Source organism: Sorex fumeus, unplaced genomic scaffold, assembly GCF_029834395.1.
Source record: "Sorex fumeus unplaced genomic scaffold, SorFum_2.1 ptg000264l, whole genome shotgun sequence".
NCBI lineage: Eukaryota > Metazoa > Chordata > Mammalia > Eulipotyphla > Soricidae > Sorex > Sorex fumeus.
This window is the reverse complement of record NW_026606321.1, coordinates 4,844,385-4,856,414: the sequence shown is the minus strand read 5'-3', so window position 1 is coordinate 4,856,414 and position 12,030 is coordinate 4,844,385. Positions and strand designations below refer to the sequence as shown.

The following is a 12,030-nucleotide window of genomic DNA, read 5'->3' as shown; positions in this document are numbered from 1 at the left end:
CGGCCGCATGCAAAGCAAATGCCCTACCCGCGGTGCTATCGCTCCAGTCCCAGGACAGGAATTCTGATGAAAGCCCCACATTTAGATTTATAAATATGTGTATGGAAATACTAGTATTCAAGGAAATAGATAAATATCGGCAAAAAGATTTTTTAATTTATTTTTAAAATTTTTATTAGTGAGACACCATGAGGTACAGTTGTAGACTTACAAATTTTTGTGCTTGGGTTTCAGTTATACAGTGATCCAGTACTCGCCCCTCCACCAGTGCCCATTTCCCAACACCATGGATCCCAGTATCCCTCCCACCCCCCATACCCCCCATCCCACCCTGCCTCTGTGGCAGGGCATTCCCCTCTGTTCTCTCTTTCCTTTTAGGGTACTGTGTTTTGCAAAAGAGGCATTGAGTGGCAATCATGTTTGGTCTATAGTCTACTTTCAGCATGCTTCTCCCATCCTGGGAGGATCTTCCCAACACCCTTTATTTGGTGCTCCCTTCTCGATCTGAGCTGCCTTTTCCTCTAGCATGTGTGGCTGGCCTCCAAGCCATGGAGCAAAATTCCTGGTACTAATCTCGGCCAAAAAGAATAGATTTTAAAAAGCAGAGTTGTTTGTGAAGTTTTTTTAGATGTTTGTGAATTTTATAGATTTTTTCCCCCCTAAGACTAATATTGAATTGTGGAACCACCAGATAATATGCTTAATATACTGATAACCTTGGAAAAAAGATGTTTTAAATTCTGACAACATGGGCTGGAGCAGTAGCACAGCGGTAGGGCATTTGCCTTGCACGCAGCCAACATGGCCGACCCGAGTTCGATTCCTCCGCCCCTCTCGGAGAGCCCGGCAAGCTACCGAGAGTATTCGATATGCCAGACACAGTAACAACAAAGTCTCCAATGGAGACGTTACTGGGCCCGCTCGAGCAAATCGACGATCAGCGGGAGGGCCTTTACCTTACCTTTACCTAAATTCTGACAACATGGCGAGGACACATAACAATTCATGTTGGGAAAACAAAAGAATCCACAGAACAGATTTTGGTGCTCTAAAATTTCACTAAATTCAAAAGTGCTCGGCCAGCGTGCTTCTGGTCAGTACTAGTCCCCTTTGGTCAGCACCGAGAGGGTGGCCGGGTAGTGTTGCAGTGGAGGAACACCGCGGCTTCAGTCCCAGGTAGAACCTTCGGAGCGTGAGGTGGGCTGCGGGGCGCCCGGGGAGGTGGGTGAGACGGCCGGAGCGCCAGCCGGTACTGCTCTGCCTTTGCCGGCCAGAGCCGTGGGGAGGAGGCAGCATCACGGCAGGAGCCTGTGAACTCCTTTCGTATGTGCTCTCATTTGCTTTTCTTTGGTTCCGCCTTTTCGCATAGGCCTGAGTCCTGTAAGGCGGCGGGCTTGCTTGAGAAGCTCTGGGTGCCCGGCTTCGGTGATCTGAGTCCTCTGGGTTGGTCGGCCTCTGGGGGCTCAGAGGGGAGGCCCCACTGTTGCTTGTTACACTGGGTGCCCTGGGCTCTCCTGGGCAAACGTGGACAGCGCTTCTGCGTGGTCTGTTTCGGCCTCGGACTTCATTTTTCACAGTTTTCCAGGTTTTCCCATTCCTGTTTGATTGAGAGCTTTAGCGTCATCCAGTAAAACATTCTGGATGAAACTGTTCTAGGCCCTAAGTCTTTCACATAAGGTGCATTACCTTTTACTTGGGGCTGGCAAGCGCACAGAGGGTAATGCGCTTGCCTTGCAGGTGGCCAACCCGGGGTCATTCCCCAGCATCCCCTAGAGTCCCCTGAGCCCTGCTAGAGGGATTCCTGAGTGCAGAGCCAGGAGTAAGTCCTGAGCACCACTGGGTGTGGGCCAAACCATCCCCCAGATCCTTCTTAGCTATAATTTTATTTGCACAAGCTGTTCAGAAAACATAATTAAATTAATTAAAGGCCCTCCCGTTGATCATCGATTTGCTCGAGCGGGCCCAGTAACGTCTCCATTGGAGACTGTTGTTACTGTGTTTGGCATATCAAATACGTCAGAAAACATGTTTCGTACATATGTTGCTTTGTAGTATTCAGGCAAAATTCGTGCTATCTTGATCAGTCATTTTTCCGTGGCTGTGTGTGTGATTACTTCGAGTTCTTCAGCCGGGGTATGAGGCTGGTGCTGTTGGATGCCACGTGGTGTAGTGTGAGGCTGCTGTGATTCTCGTTCCACAGGAATGTCTCCTTCCGGCCCTCAGCAGAGCTTACGTGTTTAAGCGGTGAATGGGCTTCCCTAATAGGGCGCACCATGCTGATGTTTTCGCTCGGAGTTTACTCTCAAAAAACACAAATAAACAGAATCCTTTCAGACTCTAGAGTTCAGGGAAGACCGTTCTGTTCTTCTGCAGGGGTTTGCCTCGTTCCTTCTCTGATTCTCCCCCTCATCTCAGGTCTATGCAAACGGCATCCGGAACATCGACCTCCACTACATCATTCGCAGGCTGGCGGCCCCGGTCATCTCCGTGCTCCTGCTCTCCCTGTGTGTGCCCTACGTCATGGCGTCCGGCATCGTCCCCTTGCTGGGTAGGTCCCGCGCTCGGGGCCTTCCTCAGTGTCACTGCTCAAGGCCAGGCTCAGGGACTCAGCTTGAGGCAGCCACGAAACTCTCGACGTTTACATCTTCTTCCTACAGATGGGCAGGACCGCCTTCTCCTCGGTTGTCTGCTCCTGACCAGAAGGGCGATGTCCCATCAGCCAAGGAGTGTTGCTGTATATGATTGAAAGGAGAATTTGGGGCGAGGGAGATAGAGTCAGAGGCGCGTGCCTCGTGTAAGGGCATGTGTAAACCCTGAGCACTATTCAGAAACGAAAACAGCAGCAATCAGGGAAATCAGATTTCCTCGTGTAAAGGGGAATATGCTACTGACTAGCGACATGCCCGCAGCAGCAGGACTTTGGCAGATGGGTCCTGAAGCACCCACACAGAACCTCCGCCCAGCATGGGTTCGAGACTCTGGTTGTTTGGGGCTCCACCCGGCAGTGCTCAGGGTTTAACTTGTGGCTCTGTGTTCAGGGATCGCTCTGTCAGGGCTCGGGGGCCATGTGGGATTCCAGGGATGGAATTTGGGGTGGGCCACGTGCCAGGCCAGACCCCACCTGTTCGTTCGAGAGCTCCAAGGCCCTGGAACTCTCCAGTATCATTTTCTCCTCTTCGTCACTTTCTCCTGAGTTCTCTCTGTGGGTAACTCATGCTACCAGCCAATATGCCGCATGGGTCAGAATCTCGAGGGTTCTCCTTGTCTCCTGAAGGGCTCTGCTCTTCGTTCCGGTGTTGTCTGAGGCCGCCGCCCGAGAGCAGAGAGCTGGCCCGGCCCGGCGGCTCTCTGAGGCCTTTGCCAGCTGCTGAAGCCTCTGACTCCGATCAATATCCCGCTACGATAAATGCCCTTAGTACACAGCTCGCAAGCCACGCCTCTCCAGCTCACTGGCCAGGCACCCTTGGTTCCAGTCCAGCGACCGACTCTTGAGGCAGGGTTAGGTTCTCATTCCACAGTCTTCCCATTGCGCTCATCAGACTTTTCCTTTCTCGGCTTTTATGGTGCAGGCGTCACTGCAGAGATGCAAAACTTGGTCCACCGGCGGATTTACCCTTTCCTGCTGATGGTTGTGGTCCTGATGGCGATCCTGTCCTTCCAGGTCCGCCAGTTTAAGCGCCTTTATGAACATATCAAAAATGACAAGTAAGTCTGGGCTCCCACTCGGCCTGCTGCTTCTTGCTTCTCGCGTGGTCGGCTGTGGTCGGGGAGAGAGCTCCGATCCTGGGGTGGAAAGGGCGGGACCAGCCTCAGCCGGGCACAGGACCGAGAGCTGGGGTGGGCGGGTGGAGGCACGTACAGCGGAGGAGCATGGCTTCTGCCCTGCAGCCTGGCCCCGCCTCGGGCCGAGCCAGGGGCCTGTGGAAACGCAGCAGTGCCCACCATGGCCACTCTCTCAGCCGATCGGGGCTGGGCGGGAGGCACAGCTCAGCTGCTGCGCCATGTCGCTTGGGTGGGCCCAGGCCCCACTTGGGTTGAGGGGTCCTGCTTTGGGGACACTGTGCGGGTCAGGGCTAGCCGGTGGCCAGGAGGCAGGGCCTGGGCTTGACCCGAAGGGCCCGCACGATGGCTGCGGCCACCTTCCCATTATCTGCAGCACCATGGCCTGCCAGGGCACGAACTGCTGAGCAGCAGTGAAGGAAGTGGAATGTAGGGGCTGGAGGCCAGCCAAGGGGCCGGTGCCTCGTCTCGCACGGCCCACCTGCTGTGGGTTCCTCGCACCCCACCTGGTCCCCTGCGCCCTGAGTGCGGAGCCGGGAGGGAGCCCCGAGAGGCACTGGGCACGGCCCCCAAACAACAGAACAGAAACATTTTGTTGGTCAGAGAGTTCTCGGGAGCTTTTGCCGGCAGTAAATAGTGCAGGCCCCTTACCCAGAGTCCTGGGGGCACAGTCCACCCTCCAGAGTCGCTGGTGTTCCCAGCACTGTCCAGGCCCTCTCCCTGCCCTTCCCGGGCCCCCGTGTGCCTCGGGTCAGCTCCCGTATTGCTTTCCGCCCTGCCCCAGCCTCCTGCAGACGTGAGCAGCCCTCAGTGCAGACCCAAGGGGCGCCTGGTGTCGGCCGGTCCTGCTCTCTGCGGCCTTGGGCCTGGGTGTGTGGAGGCTGGTCTGGGGGCCAGCAGCAGGGGAGGGACCTGGGGGCTTCCTGCGCCTAAGGGGTCACTCTGCTGTCAACCTTTCCCTGCCTTTTTATTGCCCTATAGCTGACTCGGCTTAATTTGGGGGGGGGGGGGGAGGGAGGGAGATGATGGGGTGTTGTTTTGACGTGGGGCCTGGGGTACTCCGGGAGCGCTGGGGCCCACGGCCAGGTCAGGGGAATGCCCAGCAGGTGCCTCGCGCACTGTCCTGTCCCTGCCCCACGCCTTGTCTCAGGATTGCGTTAGGTAGCATTATGCGTCCATTGCTTAAGTGTCTTGTTCGAAACATTTCTCAAGAAGTCCCTGGCCTGGCTCCTCTCTCAGCCTGGAGCTGTGCCGCGCGAGCCACTCAGGACGCCCACCCGTGGTTTCCGAGCCTCCCTGAGTTCCCTGCGGCCCCACGGGCCTGTCTGCTGCTCCCGCCCTTGTCCACAGGGGGCCCCGGGACTCTGCCGCCTCCCTCGGCCCTGAGGGCTGGGAAGTGGTACGCGGGCTGGGGCTGGCGTTGCAGGTGGGTGCTGGGTCACTGGGTGTTCTGCTGGGCCGCGGCCGAGACAGTGACACCTGCAGTGACCCCTGCCCCGCTTGCATCCCCCAGGTACCTGGTGGGCCAGCGCCTCGTCAACTACGAGCGGAAGTCGGGAAAGCCGGGCGCATCTCCGCCGCCTCCGCCGTCGTCCCAGGAATAAAGCGGTTGTCTCAGCCACCGTGACCTCCCTTGCCTTTCCGTGTCCTTCGTGCGGACTCCTCTCTCCGGAGACCTTCCCGGCGATCTCGGCGCTGCCCTAAGTTCCACCGACCTGACTCGTGTTCTCGGCGTCTCGGGCGTTGCGGCCCTCCCCGCCCCCAACATCACCGCGGCCTGAGACCTGTACATGTGTAAATAGAAGCTCCCGGATACCCTGAACCTTGGATTAAACAATGTGCATTGTACATCTTTAAACAAATGTATATTAATTTATTAAATCTAGTTGTCACTTTATTGTGGACCTGCTGTGATCTTGACAGGAACGTGCCACCGAGCCGCAGTGCCCAGGCGAAACTTGCCGTCGGCTCCCGCGGGGTCTGGCCATGCTCGCTGAGCAGACCGGACGCCGTTCCTGAGCCAGTGGGAGCCGGCAGTGGACAGCCAGTGGTGAGGAACAGGAACTCGGGGCCTCACCGTCGGCACTGGGGGGTGTTGTCTGGTATAACACCAAAGCTGTTGTACTTTTTCTACTGCCTGATCACTTCCCCCGTGAGTCTGTGTTTGTAATATTGTATAGTAGCGTCTTGTGGTAGGAGAAGAAATCGTTTTTAATTTTGATAATTTAACATTTCTATTGCTTAGCACTGGGAGTCGGGTTTTGTGCTTGTCGGGGGCATGTTAGACTGAAAGGGGTCGAAGTCCCGAAAGGAGATTGTTATCAGCCCCCACCCCCTTGCCATTCTGACAGAGTGCGCGTGCTCTCTCCTCTCTCTCGCTCCCCCCCATAACTGCCGCCCCCCGCGCGCCTGGTTGGGCAACAGTGGCCAAAGGTCATGTAAGATCATAAATCAACTAGAATAACATCCCAGCATTACTGCACCGAGAGAAATTAGGACGGTCTGAGCTGTTTTAGGTGTGGCTGTGGCTTGTGGTCTCGGGCGACGGCGTGATAGAAGACTGGGTGTCTGCCGCTGCTTGGCGGATCTTCAGGGGAGTAGGGAACACGTTTCTCCTGGTTTTCCCCATGAGTGAATCCAAAAATTTCCGATTTTTTTTTGTTTACATACTTTAAACTACAGAAGAAAATATATATTTTTTTTCAGAAGAAAATATTTTTATTCTCTTTGTCCAGGAGGGAGCCAGCTTTTTAAGTTAGATGCAGAATGTACCTCATTGGAAACATGCTCTGAGGAACAGAGCGCCGAACAAGCGTCTTTTTCCTGTAGAAAAAAGGCTTCACGTTAGGGTCTTAGCGAGTCCTGAGGAAAGTTCGGCCCGTGGGCCGCATGTTTGATGGTGACGGCATGCTGTAAGGGTATTGTTTGGTTCTGTGGGAAAATTTCACACGTGCTCAGAAAAAATGGACTGCATAGGCCTTAAGAAACTACGGAAGAATATTCAAATGGTATTAAGATCCACTGGCTGAGGATTTGTAAAATATGAAAGTTACGCCCTGGGCAGCTCAGTGCTGGATTTCATGTTGCATATACACAGTGCTGGGTGTGCTCCCCCGCACAGCCACGGGAAAAGCCCACCAAGCCACCAGAATCCGACACAGCAGGCTTCTGTTTCACCGGCTTTTCCTGAAGTGTGGTAAGTGATTACTTTATTCTAAAATACATTTTGAAAATATCAGTATCGGAACGAAAGCTTGCCATAGGAACAGTGTTAGACTTGGTGGGACCTGGAGCCACCCTTCTCTTTGGACTTGAAGTGGGGTCTCTGCTTGCCCCGCCCTCCCTTGGGAATACAGTCCTGTAAAACATTATTTAAAAAAAAAAAATGCAATGCCGCCTGTCCTGGGGTATGTCTATAAAGTGTTTTCTTTGGGAGAAAAATGCTATTAAATTGGTCCTATAACTTGATTGCATGAACTTTGTTTTTTTTTTAGTATTTTGGACAATTTGTAGAGTTTGATTATTAAGTCACTAGAATGCAGTTACCCATTTGACCAGTATGAGAGCAAGGTACAGAAAAAGAGGAAAATTGTTACTCTACGAAGTTTTAAGTGAGCCTTCTCAGGTACTTTGTAAAAACCAAAAAGGTGAATTTATGGCTAGAAAGTCGCCCTCCGCCCCACCAGGCAGGTCACTTTATGCCTCAGTTACCAAAGGCTCGCACAGTGCTCCAGCAGCTCCTTCTTGCCGTTACCATTGCGGTGCGTATTTTCATAAGGAAAGTACTTGCTGGCACAATAACGACTTGGCAACCAAAGTTTTCATTGACACAGTAGTCTTGAAGATATTTAAAAGCACAGCTGGAGTGAGCAGAAGCGTCCGGACGATTGTGTTGTGTGCGGCCAGCCCCAGTTCCATCCCTGGCACTGAATCGGGTTCCCTGAGCACCGCCAGGGGTGCCCCAAACCGCGCACGCGCGCACACACGCACACACGCACACACGCACAGCTTCAAATTCAAAAAGTGTTAATGTTGCTGTCTGTCTTTAGGAAGAATTTTTTTTTTTATACTTCCAGTGTAGTTTTGCTTCATTTCACATCGGGCTACAACAGTGGTAAGGGGATTTTATTAGGAAAGAAGATTTTTTCCCTTTGTTTTTCTAAGTTGAAGACAAATCAACATATTTGTTTTACATCACCAGTTATCAAATATCCGTAGTATAAACTATGTAGTTCATTATTGGCAGATTAATCACTAAGTACTAATATTTGACATTAAAACAGAAGAAAAAGCCCAGTGTGAAGTTTGTGTATGGCTAGCCTTAAAAAAAAAAATTGGTGTGTTTTTAGCTGATTTATACTGTTTTCTGGAGAAATGGTAAAGGCTGGATATCTTAGTTCCGGATGGAAACAAAAAATTTTTATTTCAGCATTTAATATAATTGCAATTATGGATTTTTGTCTTGTATTTTTTCAAGTAAAAGAGAACAACGTTTTCTCAGATGATTCCATCTTAAATATTTCTGTCATGGCAAAAATGCTATTATTAAAGTGTAATTCTTCAATTTAGAGGAATTGATGCCTTTTAAACAAAACAAAAACAGCATTTCTGGCTTATGTTGTCTTTGAAAACAAACGCAAACCACATCTGAGTCCACGAGTAGCGCCCGTGGACACAGATCTGATTTGTTTTTATAGCACGTAAGCTAATTACCCATATTTTCACATTATTTTAAGCTTTCTACTTGCAATAAATTTTTCACACCATGAAATTAAATGGTTGTTTAAACTGCTTTAGAGTATTACCCAGACACTTGCCAGCAAGGAAAGACAGAATCAAGGTGACTCGCCCTCGTGTCTCTGGCCCCCGGGCCCTTGTCTGAGCTCCCTGCATCGCCGTACTTAGGTTTTGGCCCTAGCCCTGATACTTCCTTCCAGCACGGTCCTGTGTCGTTTTAAAAACAGCTCCTGTGAGTCAGGGCATCTGAATAATCCCCAGCTCTGATTCCGACATTGATAGCGTAGAGGAGACATGTTTTGATCCCCACCTGTTTTGTATGAGCGACTCGTTTTATAGTCCTGACAGTTATACAGAGTCTAAAATGAAGTGACATTAAAGCCTAGAAATGACTGTTGTGGAGGCAACTTGTACATTTTGTTTTTTTTGTACCTAGACCAATTTTATGTGTCGATAACCTGAAATGCTCCCCCCCCCCTTTTTTTTTGTGGTCGAGGCCAGAGTGATACGACAGCCAGCGGGGGTCGGGCATTTTACCTTGCATGGGGCCAACGGGGTTGAATCCCCGGCATCCCATGTGGTCCCCCGGGCACAGCAAGGAGTAGTTCCTGAAGTAACCCCTGAGTATCACCAGGTGTGACCCAAAAGGCAGAAATAAATAAATACCTTTTAAACAAAAGGTATATATTAAAGGTATATATTAAAATACATAAATGTGGTCATTTTGTTTCCTCCTGCGAATGAAATTGAATAAAGTGATATTTGAGGCCTACTTTTTTTGATCTGTTGTAAGAGGACTTCAAAATTGACAAAAACGTGCATTTGTCAGGTCGATAATCTGGGTATTTTAAGTAATTCTGTAAGAGAAGGGATTAACTGGGATAGGACCTTATATTTTAGAGGCGGGGTTGGGGGGGTGATCATACTAGCAGTGCTCAGGGGTTACTCCTGGCTCCACACTCAGGAATCGCTCCGGGCAGCGAGTGCTTGAGGGACATAGGGTTGCTGGGGACCAAGCCCGGGTCTGGTGCGTGCCAGGCAAGCCCCCTACCCAGTGCTATACTAGCTCCCCAGCCCCTCCTTTCGGTTTTAAGACACGTGTCTCCCTAAACCATCCTCAGGGAAGAGAGGAAGTTTCTCCACTTACATCTCCTACCCCTGCCCCGCAAGGGCAGCCCGTCCTAGCTTCAGTGACTGTGTCTTAGCTGAACCCTCAGGTGGAGAAAACTGGTCAGGCCCCACCTAATGGTAGGGTCAGCTCCCCCCAAATGACCCGTAGGACTGGAACAAACCACCATTGCCCGGAGCCTGTCCTCACTGCTGTGTGAGAAGCTCCTCTTTCTGTTTCTTTGTTTCTAGGTTCACAACTTGATAATTTCCCCCTTCGAGTATTTTTATCTTATTTACTTTATTTTTTGCTTTTAGGGTCACACCCAGCGATGCTCAGGGGTTACTCCTGGCTCTGCACTCGGGAATTACTCCTGGCGGTGTTGGGGGGACCACATGGGATGCTAGGGATCAAACCCAGGTCGGCCGCGTGCAAGGCAGGGCTAATGCCCTCCCCGCTGTACTATCACTCCGGCCCCGGATTTTTATTTTAGATACCATAACGGTGGTGACACAGCATTGGAATCTCAGAACATCTTCACCCGTGAGGAGGGAAACTAACCGGGGTGAATCTGGGGGAAGGTCCTGGCTTGGCTCCCCGGCCCATACTCGGTAGCTCCTCACTGAAACCAGAAGAGTGATCTTGCTAGATACGGGGGCTGTGTGTCGAAGCCCCACCAACGCTGAGTCTTGGTACTTTGTCTTGGTCCCAGTGTTGTCGAATGAGGTGTGGGATAGTTTGAAGGAAAAAGAACCGAAAACTGAGCAAAAGAGACGGTCTCCTGTAGGGAGGATTTAAGCTGTGAGGAAGCCGGACACAAGGGTCTGGAGGGTTGGTGAGGTGGCCCGGTCAGCGCAGACGGCCCGTGCCCTGCCCTTACAGGCTGTCCAGGCTCTGAGCTTCGGGACGCCTCTGCCCCGGTCACAGTTTCCTTTCCATGCTGCTTTGCCTCAGGGACTTGCTGGACCATCTTTTAAAAGTCCTTCATTACAACACAGCAGCAGCCGATAATGGCATGGCAAGTATGTCTTTGAGAAAGACCATGCATTCAGGATGTATGTAGCGGTCTCGAAGTGTGATTGTGTGTGCTCGTTTATAAAAGCAGGTAAGATGTTTGCCAGGACACTTTCCTAGAGAGGATAAACACAGGATGTCCAACACCTCATTCCTTCCTTGGATTTCCAACTGATCATTAGGAAAATGCAAATTAAAACCACTCACACGGATACACTGTTACATACGCATGGGCTGTAGCACTCTCCTCCCATTGTTCATCAATGTGCTCGAGTAGGCACCAGTAACGTCTCCATTGTGAGACTTGTTACTGTTTTTGGCATTCAAATATGCCACAGGGCCTTGCCAGGCTTTGCCATGGGGTGGGGGGGGATACTCGGTAACCACTTGCTGGGCTCTCGAAGAGGGATGATGAAATCGAATCCAGGTCAGCCGCATGCAAGGCAAATGCCCTGCCCGCTTGCTGTTGCTTCAGCCCACGCACTAGAATAGCTAAAATAAACACCATAGCATGTCTTCTGACTGCGTGAACGTGACATGCTAGAGCTGCTGTAAAAAATGTTCTCGTGGTCTCCAGGTAAAGCACAGTGCAGTGTTCATCAGTGCTCACAGCTCACTGAAAGCAAGAGCAATCCACGTGTCCATCTGTTGGTTGGTTACCCGTGCAATGAAGTGTACAAACTGGTTGTTGATATAACGCAGTGCTTCTCAGAAATAAAGGGGGCTGTGCGTGTAAGCTGCACAAAGCGGTCTCAGAATAACTCTGGAATGAAAAGAGGCGAAACGTACTGGATGCTCTCCTTATGGTCCAGTTCTTGGAAGTTCAAAATCACCCCCAGAAAAGCCATCTGTAGGGGGGTGAGGTTAGTCAGGAGACTCACACTCAAAGGAACACGAAGGAAGCACCGTTTTGGAGGGGCTCAGGCTTGGTCTGGCTGCAAACGTGTGCCCAGACTTTCAGGTCGTATGCTTCAACCTCATGCCAATGACTGCCTGTCGCCTCCCCCATGGTTTAAGAGAGACAAGCTCTGTTCTTCCTCTTCCACCGGGCCCCGCCTTTCTCTCTGCCTCTGCAAGTGTGGGAGTGATGGTAGCTGAACTCCTTCCCAGCTTTCTCTTTCTTGCACCAGCGCCAACGTGCCCTGGAGCTCTCGTGGCCTGGCAGAAGGGCCCCGGCCCTGCCACTCACATGCTCTGTGCCCCCTGCCCCAGCCCACTCTGCCTCCTGGCACCTCCTGAACACTAGGGTTTGCCACCAGCATTCGGCCATTGCTGGTGTGTTTTCCACCGCCAACGCCCAGACCCCACTTTCTCCTTCATTGTTCTCTTTCACTTTCCTTTTCAACAAATGCCTGCAGAGAACTGCCTGTGCCACTGTCCCCCAGGGTCCC

General features: G+C 51.6%; 1 protein-coding gene across 1 annotated transcript in view; it reads left to right on the top strand.

The window, feature by feature from the left end:
* MARCHF6 (membrane associated ring-CH-type finger 6) overlaps positions 1 to 5,677 on the top strand; it is a 61,545-nt gene extending 55,868 nt beyond the window's left edge. Inside the window, exons 24-26 of the mRNA XM_056109048.1 lie at positions 2,416 to 2,548; positions 3,570 to 3,705; positions 5,294 to 5,677. Coding sequence (XP_055965023.1) covers positions 2,416 to 2,548; positions 3,570 to 3,705; positions 5,294 to 5,384 — 360 coding nt within the window. The 3' untranslated portion in view covers positions 5,385 to 5,677. The remainder of the gene's footprint in view (positions 1 to 2,415; positions 2,549 to 3,569; positions 3,706 to 5,293) is intronic.
* The last annotated feature ends 6,353 nt before the right edge of the window (positions 5,678 to 12,030 follow it).